This window comes from Anolis sagrei, chromosome 2 (assembly GCF_037176765.1).
Source record: "Anolis sagrei isolate rAnoSag1 chromosome 2, rAnoSag1.mat, whole genome shotgun sequence".
Lineage (NCBI taxonomy): Eukaryota > Metazoa > Chordata > Lepidosauria > Squamata > Dactyloidae > Anolis > Anolis sagrei.
The window spans coordinates 162,036,251-162,062,190 of record NC_090022.1 but is presented as its reverse complement, the minus strand read 5'-3'; the positions used below and the strand labels follow the sequence as shown (position 1 = coordinate 162,062,190).

General features: G+C 42.2%; 1 protein-coding gene across 3 annotated transcripts; it reads right to left on the bottom strand.

Annotated features, from left to right (window-relative positions):
• GCDH (glutaryl-CoA dehydrogenase) lies at nt 1-25,372 on the bottom strand. 3 transcript variants are annotated; one of them, XM_067464012.1, is made up of 12 exons: nt 25,312-25,372; nt 24,471-24,592; nt 23,196-23,231; nt 20,876-21,019; nt 18,409-18,471; nt 14,132-14,302; nt 11,697-11,826; nt 9,844-10,060; nt 7,437-7,540; nt 4,526-4,651; nt 3,695-3,855; nt 1-900 (listed from the first exon to the last, which is right to left on the bottom strand). In XM_067464012.1, the coding sequence occupies exons 2-12, from the start codon at nt 24,571-24,573 to the stop codon at nt 827-829; spliced, it is 1,329 nt and encodes a 442-aa protein (XP_067320113.1). In that variant the 5' UTR covers nt 24,574-24,592; nt 25,312-25,372; the 3' UTR covers nt 1-826. The 3 variants fall into 3 exon arrangements, with proteins under 3 accessions (XP_067320113.1, XP_067320112.1, XP_067320114.1); XM_067464011.1 differs by having other exon boundaries at nt 25,279-25,362; XM_067464013.1 differs by lacking the exon at nt 25,312-25,372 and adding an exon at nt 25,199-25,220.
• Nucleotides 25,373-25,940: the final 568 nt, after the last annotated feature.

Sequence of the window (25,940 nt, the reverse complement as noted above, 5' to 3'; positions counted from 1 at the left end):
AAATTTGTTATGTTCTGTTTATTCTTTCAGAAACAAAAAAAAACATACAGTACATTCAAAAAAGCTTAGATAGGACAGTAACCCCTCAAACATTTTTCCAAAAGGTTCAAATAAGTTGCACAGTCGTTTTTTTTAACAAACAGGGGCAGAAAGGACACTAAAGTGCAGTAGATTGCTCAAGGCTGCATTGGAAGGCTGAAGGCAGAATGGACAGTACATTCTGGTTTCCAACCACAACATTTTAATGTGTTGTAGGTCCCCAGTGAAACAATTCAACCAGTAGTTGAGCCCTGGAATTGTAATCTCATTTAATTTTAATTGTAAAACAACGAACAAATGGTAATTATGTACACAGGTAAGAATCCAACAAAAGCCAAGGCTCTTATTCTGGTTGCATCTTGTAATAACAAGACTTTTCCGTAAGTGTAATCAATTATATATTCTACCAGACTGCCCCATAGCCTATTTGGCAATTTCTGAGCTTTGCATTGCCCTACACCATTGTTTGCTTTGCTTACCATCCCTGCCTCCCCAACCCCATCTTGCCTGCCACCCAAGACAAGGACAGTCCACAGCCATAACAGTGTGCTCTTTTCACATATTGCAGCATTCAGAAAGTTTTTTTTTCCTTTTCTCCATTTCATATGGAAACATCTCATTTTGGTATTGTTTCAAATTAATTACGAACAAGTAAGCTGAGGTGAATTTGATCAGAGCCTGATCAAGAGCAGTCACGCTCCACTTATAAATCAACAGTGACATGTCAAACCATTTCCACTGATCTTCCTACACTGGAGCACCAAAGCTGAATCCCGGAGAAACGTGTTCAGTTGCCAACAGTGAAAGCCTGAAGCCCAGTGATAGCTCTGCCTAAGATGAGCGCATGGATGTCGTGGGTTCCTGAGGGCAAAAGACAACGGAGAGATGGTCAGAGTTTGACATCTTTTATTTATTTAAAACATAGCTAAATACATCTGAAATCACCCACTCAACAGGTACACAATGAGATACACACATAAATTGATAAATCAGGTATTATTTTTGTTAATGCTAAATAATAATAATGCAAGTATAACTAAAATAATGTACCAGATACCAATTACCATATATTCCAGGGTATTAGATGACTTTTAGGCATGTAAAACCTTATAAAATTTGGGGGTCATCTAGTACGCCGGGTATAAAATTAAAATAATAATGAAATTACAAAAATTACTCCACTGCCTCCTCTGCTGCCTTGGCTCATGGCGGCCTTCCGGGCAGGCTCCCCGTCCTTCCTCTCCTCCTGGCTGCCTTCCTTGCTCAGGCCCAGGCCTCTCCCTTGTTGGCACCCGAGCCCCTGGGCTGCTTCCCGCGCTGCTCAGGCCGCTCTCCTTCTTCCCAGCCAGGCCTCGTGAGAAGTACCTCTTCTCCCGTGAGACAATGTCTCGATAGAGAAGAGGTTCTTCTCGCGAGGCCTGGCCAGGAAGAAGGAGAGCGGCCTGAGCAGAAGGGCCTCCTGCACTGGTCAGGCCGCTCTCCTTCTTCCTGGCCAGGCCTCGCGAGAAGTGTCTCTTCCTCGCGAGACAATGTCGTCTTGCTAGAGAAGAGGTTCTTCTCGCGAGGCCTGGCCAGGAAGAAGGAGAGCGGCCTGAGCAGAAGGGCCTCCTGCGCTGGTCAGGCCACTCTCCTTCTTCCTGGCCAGGCCTCGTGAGAAGCACCTCTTCACCCGTGAGACAACTTTGTCTCGCGGGAGAAGAGGTGCTTCTTGCGAGGCTTGGCGGGGCTGGGAGGCAGAGACACCATGGCGGCGGAGTGGGGGCAGGAAGAAAGGGAGCGGCCTGAGCAGCGGAGTCATCTTAAATGGCAAGTATATCCCCAACTCCCTATTTTATGTCTTAAAGTTGGGGGGTCGTCTTATAGCCCTAGTCATGTATGGAAAATCTGGTGGCAAACTGTCAGTTCAGAAGTCCCTGTCCTCATCAACTGGAATCAAAATGGTCAAAAATTAAGACTCATATCTACAAAGACCTCTTAGGGTTATCATTGCCCATTCAAATGCTATTTTCCCCACTGTCCCATCTCACTTTCACCCAAACAACATTTTTTTTTTACAAAACTGAATGTAACCATCATAAAGGGGAACAAAAATGGAGAAGACACTAAGGCTGCAATGGAGACCCACCCCTGCACTGTATCATTGTCAGGCCTCCCGTTAATGTCATTAATGGTTCTGGACCAAACCCAGATAACTACTAATTAAGTATTTCAATAGCATTTTGCCACCAAATGCCATTCAAGGCCTAGACATTAGCATGCTAAGAGAAAGCCGCATGCGAACATTTGTGCCTGTCTATGTTCTCAATCCTCAATCCTATTCTGAGATTTGGAGACAGTTGCTGTTTCTTTTCCATGGTGTTACGAGTATAAGAGATCATGGAAACAGAAATCCACAATATGTCTCCTTCCCACACTGGCAATATCCATCTCCAAATAGGATAACAAACACAAAGAAGAGTCAATGACAGAAGAGCTTTGTCATTGACTCCTACTGTGTGGTCTGCTGAATATATTACCCCAGTGGTAATGGTAAAGGGTCATGTCCCTCCTCCCATACATAATAGTAATAATAATAATAATAATAATAATAATAATAATAATAATAAACTTTATTTATACCCCGCTCCATCTCCCCCAGGGGGACTCGGTGTGGCTTACATCATACACCAATATCACTTCCAGTTTTGGTTCCAGCCAATTTTTGGGCATTTTGGATTGGATTTGTTTTTAGAGGGAGGGTATGGGATTTTTTTTAGAGGGTATGGGATCCATACTTCAGGAAATAAAGCCTGACTACTCATTGGAGGAAAGAATAGTAGAGGCCAAGATGAAGTACTTTGGCCACATCATGAGAAGAAAGGAAAGCTTAGAGAAGACAATGATGTTGAGGAAAATGGAAGGAAAAAGGAAGAGGGGCTGACTAAGGGCAAGATGGATGGATGGTATCCTTGAAGTGACTGGATTGACCTTGAAGGAGCTGGGGGTGGTGACAACTGACAGGGAACTCTGGCGTGGACTGGTCCATGAAGTCACGAAGAGTCAGAAATGACTGAACGAATGAACAACAACATGGGATTTTGGAAGAGTTTGGGAAATGTCGAAACAAGTCCATTATGGTGTATGTTTTGAATCATTTAGACTATTTTGGCTAAATAATTTAATCAAATTGGGGTTTGGGGGAGGGCTGCACTCCACAAGCCAGATGTTATCATATCCAAAAGTCTCCAGTAGAAGCTCCCAGCCACGGAATAATGTTAGAATGATCACATAGCCAACAACCTGTGGCCTCCAGATGTTTTGGGACTTCAGCTCCCAGGATTCCCGACCATTGGACAGACTAGCTAGAGGTTCTGGAAGTTGGAGGCCCAAACACCTGGAAAGCCACATGTTGCGCCGCCCTGCTTTAGATCTACAATGCATATGGATCAGATGATGCTGAAGTATGGACTAAGTATCTTCTGATGCACTGAACAAAGAATGAGTATTTTAGTACTTCAAAGCATATATCCAGAAGAGTAAATGGATGAGTTTGGGTTATAAATCTGTAGCATTTTCTTTCACGCCCACCTCATACTATTTCCTTCCAGGATCCTCACTCGAAGTTACCCAAAAATGAGACTTGCATTTCCCAGGAGCAACTGAGACACCATCTTACCTTCATAGGTGTTGACAGCCTCCAGGTTCATGACATGCCTGATAACATGGTACTCGTCTGCAATTCCATTGCCTCCCAGCATATCACGTGCTTGCCGGGCAATCTCCAGCGCTTTCCCACAGGAATTCCGTTTCAACATGGAGATCATTTCGGGGGTTGCTCTGGGAACACAAAACAGAGGACTTTTTTGTTTATATCTAAACGCAAGGAGAGACAGGCCAATGTTATAGGGTGCAAAATACATTAGTTATCCTATCTAAGCATTCAAAACAAAACAAAGCAGATAGCCAGGGAGGTAGTCAAACTGAGCCATAACACTATGATTTGAGCACCAATCCTTTGATTGCCTGCTGCAGGTTACACACAAAAAATCTGGCCCCAACCTTGTTATTAGCTTTGGGAATGAAGTGTTCATGGGGAATAATGGGCCAATAGCTGTTGCAGTAAAGAGTCAACGCAATAAGATGAGTAAGGGACTCATTGGTAGCATTTCAAAGGTTGAAGATTTGTGATGAAGATTAAAAATATGCAATGTGCAGTTAAGAAACTAGTACACCAAAGAAAAACTTCTAAGACCGTTCTCTCCCAGTTGTGTTTGTACACCAACATTGGATTTTCAAAGTAATTTGAAATTTGCTCTTAGCTCCTTCTCCCTCAGATTGCTAAACTTGATTTCCTGCCCTCACATAATTTTCAGTCCTAGACTGAGGCTTTCACTGATGTTTGGGAAGTGAAAAGTCATTTGCCTTCATTGCAGTTCAAGCCCAATGGACTCTCACTATTGAAGCGACACTGATGTGCAATTATCCTCATGTACAGACACATACTTACTTGTCTTCGTCTTTCAAGCGGCCCAGTTGTAGACAAGCCTGTAATCCAATGGTGATCTCAGTGAGCATGTCAGCCAACTTCTTTTGGATTAGCTGGTTTCTTGCCAGTGGGACTTTAAATTGCATCCTAGAAGATACTATTGGTTGGTGAGATATGCCAGTATACAGCTAAAATGATGGGAAAGCGCAGCCAACTGAATGATATTGTGCAGCTCCTCTGAGTCCACTTCATTATTTATTATTTAATTATTTATGTCCAACCTTTCTACCCCATCCTTCTCAACCCTCAAAGGGGGACTCAGAGTGGCTTACAACAGCAGCAATTCGATAATAATAAAATAAAATAAAATTTTATTTATATACCGCTCCATCTCCCCGAGGGGACTCAGAGCGGTTCCCAGGTAACATCACAAAATATACAAAGTAAAAAACAATTCAATGCCAACAACATACAAACAAATTACATACAACATTACATACATCATCATCTTATCCCCGAATTATAACTGGAGTATTATTTATTTATTTACAGCTTTTGTATTCTGCCCTTCTCACCCCGCAGGGGACTCAGGGAGGATTACAGTGTACACATATATGGCAAACATTCAATGCCAATTTTTGACATACAAACATATACAGACATACACAGAGGCTATTTAACATTTCTGGCCACCGGGGAGCTGTCGCTTTCATCGTCCATCTGCAACGCTGATGAAGCACTTCCGCATTCCCCACATGCTTCCCCACTGGAATGCTTTGCTGGAGTCTTCTTTATGGCCTCATAAATCAGTTAATTTAGCCTCCTCACACTTTAAGGTGGTACCTTATTTTCCTACTTGACAGATGCAACTGTCTTTCGGGTTGCAAAGGTCGACAAAAGGCTACACACAATTGGTTGGAAACCCACTCTAACCTGGGCTGGCTTCGCACTCATGACCTTTTGGTCAGAGTGATCTTAATGCAGCTGACACTCAGCCAGCTGTGCCACAATCCCAGAGTAATGCCTTTCATAGTCATTGTGAGGTTGCATGAATAGGGAATGGCTGGCCCTCCAAATGTTGATGGGCTACTATTCCCACAATTCCATACCACTGACTTGGTAGGCTAGGACTGATGTGGGGTTCAGCAACATCTGGAGGGTGATGTATCCCCTACCTCTGATCAAGAAAGCAATATAAGGAAGAGAGATATCAAAACTCAATACATGAGAGGTGGTGGACCTTGCTAGCTATCTTCATTGGTTATGAGATTCAACAGTACAGTTACAAGAGAAAGAGGGAGTATACTGAGAAACTGGAATCTAGGTTCTTGTGGGGTTTTTCGGGCTATAGGGCCGTGTTCTAGAGGCATTTCTCCTGACATTTCACCTGCATCTATGGCAAGCATCCTCAGAGGTAGTGAGGTCTGTTGGAATTAGGACAATGGGTTTATATATCTGCTGCATCCCCCACCAAGGCCATTCCATAGCTGATGGAGAGCATGTGTGGAGAGGATCAGAAAAGCATCTCACTGGGTCATCATACCCAAATGTGAAATAATTACATCATTTTTGAGACCTTCTATTGGAACAAATTTGTGTAATCATTTTCCACTAGTTACAAGGACACCTACAGACACTTCTTCAATACCCCTACCCATGGCTCCCCATAAAGGAGGGTGGAGCTACAGTAACTCAATAAGCTTGGAGCATAGCAAATGGCCAGTTTTGGTATATTCTTTTTGTGGAACTGCAATGCTATACTGGGCCATACAAGATTTCAGCCAGTGTGTCTATTCCAAGGAGGGTAAATTTTCATACCAGATTACTGCTCTTCATATCCTCAAATAAAAATGTCTAGCATGCCATTCAAGCCTGTCTGTTGGAAGACCCCATTTCAAATCATTATTCAGTCATGAACACTGAGGCTTGACTGATAGATGCTTTAAACCAAAGCACCTGTCTTCAAGAACTTTTTTGATCTACCTGCAAGACAGGAATAGCCATAGTGGCTTAAGTGACAAGGCTGAAGTCAAAATCACCATGACAATACAAGTAAAAGGACGACATCTCAAGAAGTAGAAGAGAGCCAGTGTAGTACTTTTGAGAATTAGACTACGCCTTGGGCAGCCAAAGTTGAAATCCTCAACTTCAGAGAGAAGCAAAGGTAGCTCCTCTTTTAACAAATCTTGCCTCACAAAAAGTGTGATAAGTTAGGTTTGTTTATTTATTTACTATTATTTCAAATACTAGCCATCCTCCGCCACAAGTTGCTGTGGCCCAGTCTGTGTATATGTGTTTTATGTGTATATATATGTGTATATGTGTGTGTATATATTTGTATATATGTGTGTTTGCATGTGTGTGTATATATGTGTGTGTGTGGTTTTGTGCATGCGTTGTAATGTATTTTTTTATTTTTTGGCTTTTTAAGTCCCTTCTGTTGTGTTTTTTGCAATGTTTTTATGAGTGATGGTCACTCGTTGGCTCGACAGGTGTCTTATGTCCAAATTTGGTGTCAATTCGTCCAGTGTTTTGAGTTATATTAATCCCACAAACGAACATTACATTTTTATTTATATAGATTTTTACCCCACTCTTCTCAACCCGGGGGGGGGGGGGGGGGACAGGACTCGGGGAGGCTTCCAGTCAGCACAATTCGATACCTCCATGTGTACATAATAAAATACATAATAAAACCAATAGTTGCATACAATTAAAACATTGACTCAATTTAATTAAAATATACTTAAATATAACAGCCTTATGGCCTAAGTTCCACTTAGGTTCACCATGGGTCAGAAATGACTTAAAGGCATACAACAACAACAACAACAACAACAACAATAGCAGCAGCAGCAGCATATACATGTTTCTTTTTTGTTGTGTATTCACCTCCAAATCCACTCTCATCCCATCCTGTCTGAGACCTTACCTGTCCAGGGTGTACTGCCGGGCCGTCTGCATACAGAATTCAGCAGCTCCCAGGGCTCCCCATGCGATGCCATAGCGAGCATTGTTCAGACAGCCAAAGGGACCCTGGAGGGAAAGGAAAGTACTGAGAATTCAACTAAAATTGTCTGGGACACCCCCGTTGTTCTACAAAATTGGAGCTCTGAAAGTACAATTTCAAGCGGTATCACTTAGAACAGGGGTCCTCAAACTAAGGCCCGGGGGCCGGATGTGGCCCTCCAGAGTCATTTACCCGGCCCTCGCTCAGGATCAACCTAAGTCTATAATGACTCAAAAGCACACACAACAACAACCCTATCTCATCAGCCAAAAGCAGGCCCACACTTCCCATTGAAATACTAATAAATTTATATTTGTTAAGATTGTTCTTTGTTTTAATTATTGTATTGTTTTTAATTTTTTTGCACTACAAATAAGATATGTGCAATGTGTATAGGAATTCATTCATGTCTTTTTCAAATTATAATCCGGTCCTCCAACAGTTTGAAGGACTATGACCTGGCCCTCTGTTTAAAAAGTTTGAGGACCCCTGACTTAGAGTATTGCCCACATGAGAAGAAAGCTATTTTTAAAATATGTGACCAAACAGCTACCATAAATTATACAGATCTCTAACAACAAGGCAGAAGCAAGAATTTATGGATGACTTGCAGAGACAGAGCACCCATACTGAGGTGTGTCTAATTCCAATAGTTTCCATTCCTGTTTAGCTGGAACAATATAGGAAGCCTGATCAGAGCTCATATCCAACAGTTTTGAGATTAGCCAAAGAGAGGAAAAGTTCCCAGTACAAAGGAACACTTGTGGCTGAATAGTGACCCCAGCACATTTTATAGCAGGACAAATAACATCCCAAATAACAAGCCTGCCAACATGAGTTTTACAGGTTGTGGTGAGGCTACCTGTGTTTCCCTAGGCATACTGTTCTTTGGCCAGGTAGACAAAGTTTATAGTCCTGACAATTTTTCTGTGTTAAATTTGTCACATCTACAACAACATGTCCCTTTGCTAAAATGCATAAAAGTAATCCTACTAATTCTTGGAAAGGTTTGCCCAAGTTATTTCAGATCTTTAACCAACAGCAATTTTTATTGATTAGCCAGTTTGCCTTATCGAAAACAGACAGTGCAGACACAACATACAACATACGACATACATCTAGTCCTCTTAAAATAAAATACAAATATACAGGAAGCCATAGATATATGCATCAACTATCCTCGTCTCCCCTACAGTGCACCCCAATCTGACAGATCTTCAACCCTTGAGTATAATGCTATTTTATATCATTCCGTTTCAGATATGTCTTTATCTGCTTTGCTAGAAACACTGTCATTCATACTAGCAAGGCATTTTCCAAGTAACAGTTTTCTGCTAGCTGAATTGTTGCGTGGGCTTTTCGTCATTTTTATTAGAGATCAAATAAACATAAACTTCACTTTTCCAATTTTATTCTCATTGGCCACCTTTGCTCAAATTTTCTGCACTGGACTATCTGGGACCCCTTCTACACTAGCCCTATATTCCAGGATCTGATCCCAGAATATCTGCTTATCCCAGATTATCTGGCAGTGGAGACTCATATAATCCAGATCAGAGCAGATAACCTCGGATCAAATCTTGGGATATAAGGCAGTGCAAAAGGCACCTAAGGTAGTTTGTGGGTTTAGTACAGAATCAGCACTGCTGTTGTGTGCCTTCAAATACTTATAATAATAATTTTTATTTATTACCCAGCTCTCATTTTGGCTTGATATGGGGCTGTAATGTGCCCTTCTTTTTATTTTACAATGTAACCGTGTCATGAGAAGACAGGAAAGCTTAGAGAAGACAATGATGCTGGGGAAAATGGAAGGAAAAAGGAAGAGGGGCCGACCAAGGGCAAGATGGATGGATGGTATTGACCTTGAAGGAGCTGGGGGTGGTGACGGCCGGCAGGGAGCTCTGGTGTGGGCTGGTCCATGAGGTCACGAAGAGTCGGAAACGACTGAACGAATGAACAACAACAAAAGCCATAACAAATATAGGCCATGAAGATTTAGAATTTAGGAAGCCATACTTCTTATTTGAATTTGTTTTCCTGTCCTTTCCAACCACATTGTGTTCTAGCAGTGATTTCAAAATAATTCCTTGTTAACTTAATAAACATATGAGCTACTCATGATAATCTGTATTGAAAGAACTACCAATCAAATAATTTACTACTAAATTGTAAGTTTCATCCCTCCAAACCGATTGAGAGGCAGATGATAGAGCTAGGCATGAGAAAAGTTTAGATTCAGATAACACCACCCTGCTTTCATGATGATGCCCCTTAGTGACCAGACAGTGTCCACCTTCTGACTGCGTGCAGTTGATACAGAACTTACAGCAAGTCCAGACACTTTGGGCAGGAGATTTTCTTCAGGGATTTCCACATCCTCCATAACAATCATCCCAGTGATAGAAGCTCGCAGTGAAAACTTGCCCTCAATCTTGGGAGTGGAGAGACCCTTGGTTCCACGCTCCACAAGGAAACCCCGCACTTTGCCATCTTCACACACAGCCCACACCACACACAGATCAGCCATTGGCGAATTAGTGATCCTGATAGAACAATAAGGAGAAGTCAGATGTTTGACACGCTCAAAATGGTCAAGACGCTGTCCAACTACTAAACATGAGCATGGGAGTGCAAAAGGAGCTGGTCGGTATTATTTTATAAGGGTTGAATGAAAAGTAATGCCTCCACCTTCGTTACTTGGGTTTAGAAGGGAATATTTCAATAAATCAAACAGAAATAATCCTTAGAATGTGCTCTTTAACTACCACTATTCACTTTTCCACATAATCACCAGATAATTGGATACATTTCTGCCAACAATGAACAAGTTTTCTGAGGCCACCACGGAAGAAGTTGACACTCAACAGTTCTCTCAACGTCTTCATCAGAAGCATAATGATGTTCCCACAGATCTTCTTTCATTATTGGGAACAGATGGAAGTCAGATGGTGCTAAATCTGGACTGTATGGAAGATGCCATATGGTGGCAAGATCAAGTCTCTGAAGTTCTGCTGTGGTGGCATGTGAAGTCTGGCATTGTCATGCTGCAGGACATTTCCCTTTTCCTTTTGGATCCTTGTTAGCATCATTACAAAGTTCGCAGTGTTGTAATGCTCTGAATTTATTGTTGTTCTATGTTCAAGAAAATCAACATGGATAACACCTTCTGCATCCAGAACACTGTTGTCATGATTTCTCCAGCTGAGGGCTGTGTCTTGAATTTCTTTTTCTGGGGCGAGTCTTTGTGTCGACATTCCATAGACCAACGCTTTGTCGTAATGGTGTAACCACGTTTCGTCTTCTGTCACAATTCAATGGAGAAAGGAGTCACCTTCATTCTCATAACGTGAGAGGAGTTCCTGGTAAATTTCAAGTCTGTGCACTTTCATTTCAGGCATCATCATCCTAGGTACCCATCATGCACAGATCTTCCGATAGCCAAGCAAAGCAATAATGTGACCCACACGTTCTTGTGAAATGCCAATTATGCTTGAAATTTCTCTCTGAGTAATACGACGATCGTTCTGATTCAATCTGTCAACCTTTTGCTTGTGAAACTCAGGGGTTGCTGTCACAGGACATCCAACTCTTTGTTTGTCATGCAAGATAGATGTTCCCACCTCAACATCTTAAACTTACTTGCCCAATGACGCACAGTACTCACATCAACACAATCCCCATAAACAGCTTGCATTCTCTGATGAATCTCCTTTGGGGTGACACCTTCTGCTGTCAAGATTTCAATGACTGCACGTTGCTTAAGTCGCATTGACCGACTGTCTGTGCAGGGTTCCATACTTCCCACTTTAACAACACAACCATTCAATGCTAAGGCTCCCAGCCAAAATGGAACTGTAGAGGAGAATCTACTGAACAAGCCAGTACCTGCCGCATACCAGTACCGTCATCTGTTGAGGCGTTACGAAGGTGGAGGCATTACTTTTCATTCAACCCTCATATGTGAAGTACTTTTGATGGACAGCTGAGCTAACCCAGGACTGATACTAAGACCGTTCATAAAAGAACCTTAGTAGGGAGACATTTAGTGCTACCAAAAGTAATATCCCCTCAAATCTGTCTTTTCCCATGCCATAAGCACCAGTGTCGTGCTGTTGTATGCAATCTAGTATGTGCCCCTGCCCTTATTCTTGGGCACCAAGAGGGTTCTGCAGATCTCACCAGGTCTTAGTGCCGTTGAGTGTGTAGGTCTTTCTGGAAGGGTTGTACTTGGCTCGGGTCTCCATACCGCCAGGATCACTCCCATGGTTAGGCTCTGTAAGCCCAAAACAGCCCAGCAACTCTCCCTTAGCTATAGGGAGAAAGAATACAGGCTATGAGCTACTGCTGCACCAAAACAACCTTTCTCCCTCTGTGCAATCAATCCTCATCATGTCACTGAAATACTTTTATGATAGCTTTAACTGACCAGAAGCCCCGCAGATTTTATCTTAAAGGCAGCATTTCTGCCTTCTGGGGGTTTTTTTATAGTGTTTCATTTACTGATTCAGAACTGGGAAGTAATTATTTTATTAGGGAAAGAGTTTAACATTTCCAAATGATCAGAAAATTATCCTGGAAAGGGGGCGGGGGGAGATCAAGGCAGAAAGACACCGGAGCTAATTGGAAAGAAAGGTATAAAAACTACCAAACTATAGTACAAGAAGTGGAAAATAACATGAGAATAAGCAATAAAGCGTGTTTGGAAAGGACAAGAAACCAAAAAATTCTCCCAAAAGATATTGGGAGAAACAATAAATAATAGGCTTGGGCAATCCTTTGTTCTAAATGGTTCTAAAGTACTTACAAAACTAAAGTTCTGGTGATGAAAATTTCAAAACTCTAACAAAACTCTCAAAATTTCATTATAAATGGCAGTTCCTAATTGGTTCTGTCATAAAAATCGCCAATAATGAAATAATAATTACATTTTGAAAGTTTTGTTAGAGTTCTGAAATTTTCACCACCAGAACTTTAGTTTTGTAAGTACTTTAGAACCATTTAGAACCATGGATTGCCCAAGCCTAATAAATAAGGGTGCAATTGAACTATAGAACTACTGCACTTTCACACCACTTTAAGTGCTATGGCTCAATGGCATGGAATCATGGGTGCTGTCATTATCCAGGGTACTATCTGCCAAAGAGTGCTGGTATCTCACCAAATTACAAATCCCAAGATCCTATAAGACTGAGCCATGGAAATTAAAGTGATGTCCAACTGTATTAATTCTACAGTATAGATCCACCTTGAGTTCAGACACTGTAGGTTTAAACTAAGAGAGATATAGGAAATTCAAGAAAGGGATTGTTTCACTTGTTTTCAGAACTGTTAGTGAGAGAATGTCCAGCAAATACTCAAAACTGCAAAATGTGCAAATCGCAAATAAGAACTATATTGTATCATTTCAATCTTAGGAGCCCCCGGTGGCGCAGTGGGTTAAACCCCTGTGCCGGCAGGACTGAAGACCAACAGGTCGCAGGTTCGAATCCGGGGAGAGGCGGATGAACTCCCTCTATCAGCTCCAGCTCCTCATGCGGGGACATGAGAGAAGCCTCCCACAAGGATGATAAAAACATCAAAATCATCTGGGCATCCCCTGGGCAACGTCCTTGCAGACAGCCAATTCTCTCACACCAGAAGCAACTTGCAGTTTCTCAAGTCGCTCCTGGCATGACAAAAAAAAATCAATTTTTATTTTCTCCATTACACACTATATGGTTTGAGGGTACATGCTGACAAAATGAAGCAATCTGGATCAACTCAAAGAACAGGTGGCTATTTGGGAACCCCAACTAAAATCCAGGAAATCATAACGTTTTGCCCACAGAGTTCCATATTCTCCCTACTTCCAAGCAGTTATCAAATCCCAGGAATGACTAACAGAAATCCCAGTATAGAGCAGAGGTTCCCAAACTAAGGCCCACAGACTGGATGCAGCCCTCCAAGGTCCTTTCCCCGGCTCCCGCCCGAAATCTTAGAATTAGGGTCACGTTACTTCTGAAATGCCCTTGAAGGCACACAACAAGAAGAGTCCCAATTAACTTGACTCTCTCACCAGCCAAGAGCAGGCCCACACTTCCCACTGAAATATAAGCAAGTTTTAAGGTTTTAAATTCTATGTGTTATTGTTTATATGTAAGTTATATTAATCATACTGTTTTATTTGCTTGCTGTTTTGTTTTTACTGATGTGTTGTTGGGCTTGACCTCATGTAAGCCGCCCCAAGTATTATTATTATTATTATTATTATTATTATTATTATTATGTTGGTTAAAAGTTTTCTTCATTTTAAATATTGTATTGTTCTTTCATTGATTTTTTTTGCATTACAAATAAGATAAGTGCATTGTGCAAAGGGATTTATTCATGTTCTTTTCAAACTATAGCCCAGCCCCCCAACAGTCTCAGAGACAATGAACTAGCCCTTGAATTAAAAAGTTTGAGGACTCTTGAATTTCAGGATAGGCAAAAAATGAGAATATAGATAGAATGTAAGACATTTTATTTTAAAGGAAAAATACATAGCAGTAAAATGAATCTATTCCTGGATCTGATATGACTTAGTTCCACGTGATAAAAGACACACATTAAATACCCTAAACCTATTCACTCACCCAGGCGTGGCAAATATTTCTGCTTTTGCTCCTCTGTCCCATAGGCATATATAGGATGCATGACCAAAGATGACTGGACGCTCATAACTGAGCGGTAACTGCTGTCCACCCTCTCAGTCTCTCTTGCCAGGAGTCCATAAGCCACGTAAGTGGTTCCTGCACAACCATAACCTAAGAGAAATTGAAGCAAAAAATGAGGCATGAGTTCCTCTGGGCTACAAGTACCCACTGAAAAGTAGTGACAAAAGGGAAGAGGACTGCTTATAAATTGATTTCGAGGCTTAATGCCCCAAATTATAAAGCAATTAACATATATTTTAATGCACTTTAAAAATCTGTACATGAACTATGCAGCCATGCAAACAATGTAAAGCAATTGTTATATCGACAGCCAGCTTTAGGGGGGGAAAGTATAGTGCTCTAAATCTATATACCGTATTATACTCGAATATAAGCCGACCCGAATATAAGCCGAAACACCTAATTTTACCATAAAAATACTGGGAAAACGTATTGACTCGAGTATAAGCCGAAGGTGGGAAATGTAGCAGCTACTGATCACTTTCAAAATAAACATAGATACCAATACAATTACATTAATTGAGGCATCAGTAGATTAAATGTTTTTGAATATTTACATAGAATTGTAATATAAGACTGTCAAACTCTGATTAAACCATTATTCTCACCTGCTTCCAATAATAGAGTAAAATAATAAATGCAATAATAACAATAATAGAGTAAAACAATAAATGTAATAATAATAACAACAATAAAGTAAAATAATGTAATAATAATAAAGTAAAATGATAAATATAGTAATAATGAATAGAGTAAAATAATAAATATAATAATAATAATAACAAAAAAAATAATAAATAACCTTGACTCGAGTATAAGCCGAGGGGGACTTTTTCAGCCTAAAAAAAGGGCTGAAAAACTAGGCTTATACTAGAGTATCTATATATATAAATCTGTTAGGTTGGTTCAACCGGACAGCAAAACTCCACAACCCCCCAACGAAACTGTACCAAAACTGCCATGCCCATAACACAACCCACAAGGTACAAACATATCTACTCAAAATGAAAAACAACACAACAACACACTCACAAAACGGCAAAACAACAAAACTCAAAAAACCCCAACGAAACTTAACCAAAATTGCCATGCCCATAACACAACCCACAAGGTACAAACATATCTACTCAAAATGGAAAACAACACAACAACACACTCACAAAACGGCAAAACAACAAAACTCAAAAAACCCCAACGAAACTTAACCAAAATTGCCATGCCCATAACACAACCCACAAGGTACAAACATATCTACTCAAAATGAAAAACAACACAACAACACACTCACAAAACGGCAAAACAACAAAACTCAAAAAACCCAACGAAACTTAACCAAAATTGCCATGCCCATAACACAACCCACAAGGTACAAACATATCTACTCAAAATGAAAAACAACACAACAACACACTCACAAAACGGCAAAACAACAAAACTCACAAACCCCCAATGAAACTTAACCAAAATTCCCATGCCCGTAACACAACCCATAAGGTACAAACATATCTACTCAAAATGAAAAACAACACAACAACACACAAAACGGCAAAACAACTGAGCTTGCGCATTGGTGCCCAGCTGCAAGTTCCCTGGCGCGCGCACACAGTCTTCCGGCCAATGTTCCCTCTGCAGAAGCCATGCCCACTCCAAGCCCTGCCGCGCCGCTTCCCGCACACACACCCCCGCCGCACGCACACACACAACCCCACGCTCCATCACTCCCCCCGCCGCACACACACACACAACCCCACGCTCCATCACTCCCCCCGCCGCACACACACACACAACCCCACACTGCATCACTCCCCTGCCCCAATCTTACCTCCTTTTACTTCACGCCACCTCCAAACCCCACCCCGCCCCTTCCCGCCCTGTCAAAATCCAGGAAAGACAGGAAGGAAGGAAAGAAGGAAGAAAGAGAAAGGGAGATAAAGAAAAGGGGGAAGGAAGGAAAGTTAGAGAAAGAAGGAAGAAGAAAAGGAAAGAAAAGGAAAGATGGAAGGAAAGAAAAGAGAGACAGCAGAAGAGAAAGAAAAAGGGGGAAGGAAGGAAAGAGGTAGAGAAGGAAGAAATGAGAGACAGAGGGAGGGAAAGAAAAAGGGGGAAGGAAGGAAGGAGAGAAGGAAAGGGAAAAGGGAATAAAGGAAGGAAAGAGGGAGTGAAGGAAGGGGGAAGATGTAGAGAAAGAGGGAGGAAAGGAAAGAAGGAAAGAGAGAAGGAAGAAAAGAGACCAGAAGAGAAAGAAAAAGGGGGAAGAAAGGAAAGAGATAGAGAAGGAAAAGGAGAAGGAAAGATGGGAGGGAAGGAAGGAAGGAGGGAAAGAAGGAGAGAAAGAGGGAAGGTTGGCCATAGCAACGCGTGGCGGGTAAAGGTTGTTATTTCTATTATTATTATTATTATTATTATTATTATTATTATTATGCTATTATTCCTATTAGACCCTTTTAGGGGGAATGGGAGAGGTGTCAGGTCCCGGAGGCAATGCATTGCATTATTGTTATTGTTATGATGGTGGTGAAATAAAAGGAAATAAAAAGAAAAAGAAGGAAGCAAACAGGGAGGGAAGAAAGGCAAAGGAAGAAAGGGGGAGGGAATGAAGGAAAGAGAGAAGGATGAAACCAAGTAGTGAAAGAAGGAAAGAAAGAAAGAGGTAGAGAAGGAAGAAAGGAGAGAAAGGGGGAGGAAAAGGGGGAAGGAAGAGGTAGGTACCTCTCTTTCATAATAGTCCAGATATCTACCTCAACTTTGATAAGTTTTACTATAGGCCACAGCAACGCGTGGCATGGCACAGCTAGTATACAATATATATATAAATGCTCTGTTGGTTTTGAGTGACATCATAACTCAAAATCCGCTGGACAAATTGCTGCCAAATTTGGCTACAATACACCTACTAACCCAAGGAGTGACCATCACTCCAAAAAAATTGATGTTGTCATTTGGGTGTTGTAGTAACTGGGATTTATAGTTCATCCACAATCAAAGAGCACTCTGAACTTCATCAGCGATGGAATCAAACCAAACTTAGCACATAGAACTCCCATTACCAACAGAAAATATTGTGTTTTCTGATGGTCTTTGGCAATCCTTCTGACACCCCCTTGCACACCCCCAGGGCCCCGACCCCCAGGTTGGGAAATGCTGCCTTAAGGCCATCCAGTCCAACTTCCTTCAACAGGGCAAGAAAACATAATCAAAGCCCTCCTGACAAAGAGCCATCCAGCCAGAGGTACAGACAGATAGATAGACAGACAGACAGAAATGATTCACACACACATACACATATGTATATGACAGATATAGTATCATAGATTTGAAAGAGACCCCTAAAGAAGGACAATGATATGTTACATGTTCCAGAGCAGGCAAACCAGACAATCTCTACATCAACATTGACAAAGAAACAACAAGAAATAATGTTTACCACAAGCATAAAGACATTACATATATTAGAAACCAACACTTTATTTTCCAGATCACCAGACTAGGCCACAGCAAGGCATGGCAGTGGGTGGCTAGTATATATGAAATAGCTCTGCTCCATAATTCCATAACTGCAAATCCCTTCAAGTAAATCAATCATCTTGTAAAGAGCAAAGTGCTCATCTTGTTCCATGCATTTCCAATTAATGAATCAGTAAACTCACTGTCGATAAAATAGTGAAGAGTAGAGACATCACACTGGCAACCAAGATCCACATAGTTAAAGCAATGGTATTGCCCGCAGTAAGCTACGGATGTGAGAGCTGGACCATAGCGAAGACTGAGCAAAGGAAGATAGATGCTTTTGAACTGTGGTGTTGGAGGAAAGTTCTGAGAGTGCCTTGGACTGCGAGAAGATCCAACCAGTCCATCCTCCAGGAAATAAAGCCCGACTGCTCATTGGAGGGAAGGATACTAGAGACAAAGATGAAGTACTTTGGCCACATCATGAGAAGACAGGAAAGCTCAGAGAAGACAATAATGCTGGGGAAAATGGAAGGAAAAAGGAAGAGGGGCCGACCAAGGGCAAGATGGATGGATGGCATCCTTGAAGTGACTGGAATGACCTTGAAGGAGCTGGGGGTGGTGACGGCCGACAGGAAGCTCTGATGTGGGCTGGTCCATGAGGTCACGAAGAGTCGGAAGTGAGTGAACGAATAAACAACAACAAGCAAACTCACTACTATGGCAATAACAAATAAATACTCTGTTACCTTTGATGGTAGGGCCTAGGACACCCAGTTCCCCCATTTCTGACACAATTTCCCGATGAAAGACTACAATACAGAGAAAAAAGGAAGTGCAATCATGTTAATAACATCATAGACAAAACATGACGTGATTTATGTGTTTAAGCTTCCCTTCTGTTCCATAGCAACATGCAGTTTTTGTTGTTATTTTTAATTTAATTGTATTCAAATGGGCTTTGACGTATGACAGCCCGATAAATGAGGGACCTCTAAGGCCTCTTCTACACTGCCATATAAACCAGATTATCAAATCAGATAATCTGGATGATCTGCTTTGAATTGATTATATGAGTCTGCACTGCCAGATAATCCAGTTCAAAGCAGATAACCTGGATTTTATATGGCAGTGTAGAAGGAGCCTAAGTCACCCCATCAGATCTTGCAGACTCAGGTCATGGATTCCCTAGAATCATAGAGTTGGTAGATAACTCATGGGCCATCCAGTCCAACCCCCTGCCAAGAAGCAGGAATACTGCATTCAAATCACCCCTGACAGATGGCCATCCAGCCTCTCTTTAAAAGCTTCCAAAGAAGGAGCCTCCAAAGAAGGAAAAGCTTTCTTCCTTTTCTCCTACTGCCTTCTACCTTATTATCGTCTTTTCCAGTGCGTCATATCTTCTCATTATATGGCCAAAATGCAATAGGCTCAATTTAGTCATCTTGGCTTCCCAATTTTTTTTGCCAACACTTGAAGGACAGCCAGTGATCCCATAAGTGGGGTCAGTCTCATGTCTATGAAGCAGGGGTCCTCAAACTTTTTAAGCTTATAGTGTATAGTGTCATGGTCCCTCAGACTGTTGGGGGGCCAGGCTGTAGTTTGAACAAACATGGGTCATCATAAGCCAGAAACAACTAGAAGGCACACCACAAAACTGTGAAATAACTATTAATTTAGTTTGGTAGTGGAAATAGAAGGCAACTTTCTTCCTTAACTGTCAGCACAGACAGATCCTTTGCTTTTGATGAGCAGACTCCAAAACAGCAATCAATTAATACAAATTGTGCAAAACTGAATAAACATTCAACTTCTAGGGTCCTTCAGGATGAACTCAGATGGTCAGATTCCTAAACAGTTTGGGACCGGTCTATCTTATATATGTGTGTTATGACGACAATTTTTATGCATATTTTGTTTTGTTAATCTTATGGTTATGTTGTTTTTACTTTGTATGTTCTGTGTTTTTCACCTGGGAGTCCCCTCGGGGAGATAGAGCGGTATATAAATAAAGTTATTATTATTATTATATATTATCTTCGTGATCGCATCCCCTATGAACCAGCATGTACTTTAAGATCATACGGGGAGGCTCTTCTCTCGCTTCCACCGCCCTCACAAGCTCAGTTGGTGGGGACAAGGGAAAGGGTCTTCTCTGTGGTGGCTCCTCGGCTCTGGAACTCCCTCCACAGGGAGATCAGACAGACCCGAACTCTCTCCATTAAAAACTTGGCTGTTCTGGTGTGCCTTTGATTGGGCAGTTCACCACAGAATTTCCCAACCTATCCATCTCCTGCACTTTAATACGGTCCCTTTCTGGCATTTATAACACTTTAATAGCCTAAGGATATTTGCCTCTTAGCCCAGCCTCCCGATAGTCGCACTTTCCCTGGCTCTTCTTAGGACTCACTGCACTTAGTAATTATGAACCGAACCCAGCACTTTATTTGCTCAGCCATAAGCCTTAAGCCGCTCCCTATGAGGAGCGGCTTAAGGAGCTGGGCATGTTTAGCCTGAAGGTTGAGAGGAGAAATGATAGCCATGTATAAATATGTGAGAGGAAGCCACAGGGAGGAGGGAGCAAGCTTGTTTTCTGCTTCCCTGGAGACTAGGACGCGAAACAATGGCTTCAAACTACAAGAAAGGAGATTCCATCTGAACATGAGGAAGAACTTCCTGACTGTGAGAGCCGTTCAGCAGTGGAACTCTCTGCCCCAGAGTGTGGTGGAGGCTCCTTCTTTGGAAGCTTTTAAACAGAGGCTGAATGGCCATCTGTCAGGGGTGATTTGAATGCAACATTCCTGCTTCTTGGCAGGGGGTTGGACTGGATGGCCCATGAGGTCTCTTCCAATTCTTTGATTCTATGATTCTATGATAGCTTTTAATCATTTTATAATTTTGTCTGATTTTATGTTTATTAATGTTTGATATTGCTTGTTTTTCGAGGCTTATTTTAATCAGTTTTGTTAGGCGTGTCCCTCTGTAAGCCGTCCCGAGAGATGGAGGCGAGGGTATACCGATACAGTAGTTATTATTATTATTATTATTATTATTATTGATCCAATAGGCAGAGGGAAAAATTACATATTTGTTCCAATGCTCATAGAATCAGACCAAATAATTATACCACAGAGGAAAGAACGCATCACTCAGGGACTGGCCAACACTTATCACCATACACAGGGCACAAGACAGAATAGTTAGAAAAACTGGTACCTTCATTTCGATTGGCCATAAGGATCCTGGGCATCAGCTTTCCTTGGCAATAGGTACGAAATGAATCCCGAATCATTATTTCCTCCTGCGTAAGGAGACTCTCCAGCTGTAAGGCATCTTGCCAGTCAAACTGGGCTCTGGGGACTGAAAGAACGACAGAACTGGCATGATGAATTTGGTCCAGAGCATCCTCAGAAGCACTTTAACTACCCGTTGGGTTGACCAACCTATATTATCCTTTAAAACCCTCCTGCTGAGATACATCCTACCTCTGTTTGTGCCCAGTGTTTTAATCTATTACATCTGGCCCGGCCATAAGGTTTTACATTTTTGTGTGTTACTGCTTATATGTGAGTTATATTAATTGTACTGTTTTATTTGCTTGCTGCTTTGTTGTTTTACTGATGTGTTATTGGGCTTGGCCTCATGTAAGCCGCCCCGAGTCCCCTTGGGGAGATGGTGGCGGGGTATAAATAAAGTATTATTATTATTATTATTATTATTATTATTATATCTATATCCTGCCCTTCTCCCCGCAAGGGGGACTCAGCGCAGCCTCACATGAGCATCAGAGGATGCTAACAGTATAAATACCATAAAAACTGCAATTCACAATACAATCATTTTAAAACATTGTACATCATCATCACTGAAATGTAACAATAAATTAATACATTAACGTAAAATAAAACCAAGCCAAGCTGGGAGAATCCAAATTTCCTTTTCCTATTGCCGCTGGCCTCTAATTGAACGCCTCCTATATTATTATTATTATTATTATTATTATTATTATTATTATTATGTCTAACCACTGTGCAGGGCACTTCATCATACTGTTTTCAATATTTCGCCTATTTCCAACTCCCTTCAAATTCACAACAAATAAACATTATGATACAGCAATGTTTAACTACACACTAGGAGTCCCCGGTGGCACAGTGGGTTAAACCCCTGTGCCGGCAGGACTGAAGACCAACAGGTCACAAGGTCAAATCTGAGGAGAGCACGGATGAGCTCCCTCTGTCAGCTCCAGCTCCTAATGCGGGGACATGAGAGAAGCCTCCCACATGATGGCAAAACGTCAGAACATCCTGGTGTCTCCTGGGCAACGTTCTTGCAGACAGCCAATTCTCTCACACCAGAAGCGACTTGCAGTTTCTCAAGTCACTCCTGACACACACACACAAAAATCTGCACACTCTCCAACTGCCTTAAACTTTGTTGTGTTGGGCTTGGTGACACTTGTAAGCTGCCATGAGTCCCTTCAAGGAGACGGTGGCAGGATATAAAAATAAAGTTGTTGTTGTTGCTGTTAAATCTAACCTGCAGGTAGGGAGATGCACCACCACAAGTCTGGACTAACTGGCAAAGTATGCCTTCCCATTATATAGAAATCATCTCTCACCATACTGAAAAGTAATAGCCAGTTGGGAATTATATGGAGAGTGGAATCATATTAGGAATATCTTTAAAATAGGAGAGCTAGCCCAATGGCTTGAATGTTTAGTGCTGAACCAAAGCAAAAGGGGAGAATCTTCAGGAGCACCTGGAGCTCCTCTTTGCAGGACATCATCTCTAATTTAATGGCCATGGTTCAATGCTATGAAATCCTGGGATGTGTAGTTTGGTAAGGCTTCAGCATTCTTTGGCAGAGAAGGCTCAAGGCCTTGTCAAACTACAGTCCCCAGGACTCCATAGCATTGAACCAAGGGCAATAAAGTAAAATAAAATAATAAAATTAACAAAAATAATAACATTGAACCAAGGGCAATAAATAAATAAATAAAATAATAAAATAAAATAAAATAAAATAAAAGATAGATAAATAAAATAAAATAATAAAATAAAGTGAATTTATTCTACAGCATTGATGCAATCCATTGCTGGAAAATTTGGTGACTTAACACTTTTATTTTGAAAGAAGGAGTTCTAAGCAGGCAGCCACTATAATGGCCAAACTACAAAGAGTGCACATTTTGCGCATTACGTTCGGCAGTAAATACTTTTTTTTGGTTCCAGGGTTTTGAAAATTGAGGTGCATGTTCAATGGCACCTCAACTAAATACAGTATATTCTAATATTATTTTTGATATAACATTGCTGAGATGATTTGGGTGTTATATACATACACAAATGGGACAGTGAAATTAGTATGCAGATGCTGCAATGCAAGCAGGGAGGATCCAGCACCTCAAATCTTTTATAAAGAAACAGGTCTGTGAAAACAGAGCTCCCTGCAAGTAGCGTGATGGCTGCGAGCCCAAACACAAAGCTCAACAAATCAAAGGTCATATTCCATAAGCAAGAGAAGCCAACCTACCTTTCGCTTCCTTCCTTGAGGGCGATGCTTCTTTTTCTGCAACACAAGTAGAAAACATTATGCCACTTTCCTGTTCAATCACCTCTTCTCCATCTATCCCAGAAATCTCAAACTAAGGCCCACAGGCCAGATGCACCCATCCCCCAATGTCTTTTACTTGGTCCTCACCTTAAACTTTAAGCTTAGGGTTGTCCTAAATCTGAAACAACTTGAAGGCACACAACAACAACAACTATTCTAATTAACTTTACTATCTCATCAGCCCACACTTAGTTTATGTTGGCTAACATTGTTTCTCGTTCTAAATATTGTATTGTTCTTTCATGTGGTTTTTTGCACTACAAATATGTACAGTGTGCATCAGAATTCGCTTTTTCAAACTCTAGTCGAACGGTCTGAGGCCCGTGAACCAGCCCTCTGCTTAAAAAGTTTGAGGACCCCGGTCTATACCATTCCCATGTAAGTTCAGAGCTGGCAAATGCACAAAAACATAGAGCGGCTTAAAGAGCTGAAGAAGAGAAGGCTGAGAGGACACACAATAGCCTATAAATATAAATATGTGAGAGGAAGTCATAGAGAGGAGGGAGCAAGCTTGTTTTCTGCTTCCCTGGAGACTAGGACATGGAACAATGGTTTCAAACTACAAGAAAGGAGATTTCACCAGAACATTAAGAAGAACTTCCTGACTCTGAGGGCCGTTCAGCAGTGGAACTCTCTGCCCTGGAGTGTGGTGGAGGCTCCTTCTTTGGAGGCTTTTAAACAGAGGCTGGATGGCCATCTCAGGGGTGCTTTGAATGCAATTTTCCGGTTTCTTGGCAGGGGGTTGGACTGGATGGCCCATGAGGTCTCTTCCAACTCTATGAGCTGCTGTCAACTAGTGTACTTATTCTCCAAATAGCCCAACCTGGAAAATGCCTAATGTGGTATAAAGCAGGTTTCTACATTCTCCTGATTCAGTAAACCAGTGGCATGGGACACCATTTCATTAACTCCCTATGCTACACAACCAATGCAAATGATACTGTCTTCATAATATGACCATGGGTCCCCCACCACAGCTTCCTTGTCTTGCCAGTTCACCTTTGGAGCAAAACCTTAGGCAGGAAAAGGGCGCTAATATCTTATTTGTGCACAAGGTGAAGCCAAGCAAGAGACTGGACAACATCTTGTATGTCTCCCAAATACAATCTCTTGGCAAAATGCAGGACCTAACACCATCTCTCCCAAAACAGGGGCTCTGTTGGCTACCTCATTAATTTCAACAGGCCTACTCACCCTTTTGTGCTGCGGCGCTCGTCCCCTGGGTTCGGATCTCACAGGGGCCCAATACACAGCGGCTTAACTGCAGGAGCCTCCTGGCAGGTAATCTCAGCGCCATTGGGACAATCCCTGTGGGTCTGGAAGAGGCAAATCAATCAGAAAGCGTTAACAACACACTGTAGAATTAAGGCAACTTGTCAACACTTTCATGGTCATGGCTCCATGCGAGTTGTAGACTGAATCTACGCTACCGTATAATCCAGTTTCAGATCCCAGGTGATCTGCTTTGAACTGGATTATGTGGAGAGTAGAGTCATATAATCCAGTTCAAAACAGATTAACACTTAGGGCCCTTCCACACAGCCCTATATCCCAGAATATCACGGCAGAAAATCCCACATTATCTGATATCCAGCTCAAAGCAGATATTGTGGGATTTTTTGCCTTGATATTCTGGGATATAAGACTGTGTGGAAGGGCCCTAAGTAACATGGTTTTTTGTTCTTGGGTTATAAATGGCATTTCCCAATTGGATCTATCATAAAAACATGGGAAAAGGTTTTTGCAGGACATCCTGTAGCACATTTTACTACGGTTTTTCAACGATGAGAGTCTCAACCAATTCAACACAGGGGAGCTTGAGGAGCAGGCCACGAGGCTTGTCTCAGGCAAAGTTTGGGGCCGGCTCACTCCAAGCAGAAGGAAAACAACCAGAAACCGGAAGTGGATCTCGCACAGCCCACCGCACGCCCTGGATCTCTTCCCCCGGCAACACTCTGCCTGGGAATGCGGCAGGAACAGGGGCCGCACTCACTGCACCCACCGGGACGAGAGCGGGCTTTCCAGCTGGGCTTGCCTTGGAGCTACTGCTGCTGCTGCTTCCGAAAGCCCTTCCGCTGAAGTTGCATAAGCGCCTCCTGGAGGGGGGGGGGAGGAGGAGGAGGCGGTGGCAGAGGCCCTTCTCTCCCATTGGCGGAGCCCAGGTGGGCGGGGCTCCACGGCCCCGCCTCCCACAGCCTTTGCCCGATTGGACAAGAGCAAAGCGGAGGAAGAAAGGGAGGAAGGAAGGAAGGAAGGCAGTGGAGGGAGGAGAGAGGCGGGAAGGGGAAAAGGAAGGGTGAGGACAGGAGGGGAAGAAGGAAAGAAAGGAAAGCAGAAGCAGGGACGGACGGAGGAAGGGAGGAAAGAAAGAAGGAAGGGAAGGGGGGGAGAAGGAAGAAGGGAGGGCAGTGGGGAGGAAGAATTGGGAGGAAGGAAAGAAGAAGAGGGACGGGGAAGAAGTGGGAGGGAGGAAAGAAGGGAGGGAGGGAAGAAGTGGAAGGAAAAGGTAAAGAAGAAGGGAGAGAAGGGGAAAGGAAGAAGTGGGCGGTAGGGAAGGGGGAAGAAGAAGTGGAAGGGAAGAAGGAAAAAGAGGGAGGGGGAAAGGAAGACGGAAGAAGAGAGGGCAGTGGAAGAAGTGGAAGTAAGGAAAGAAGAAGAGGGAAG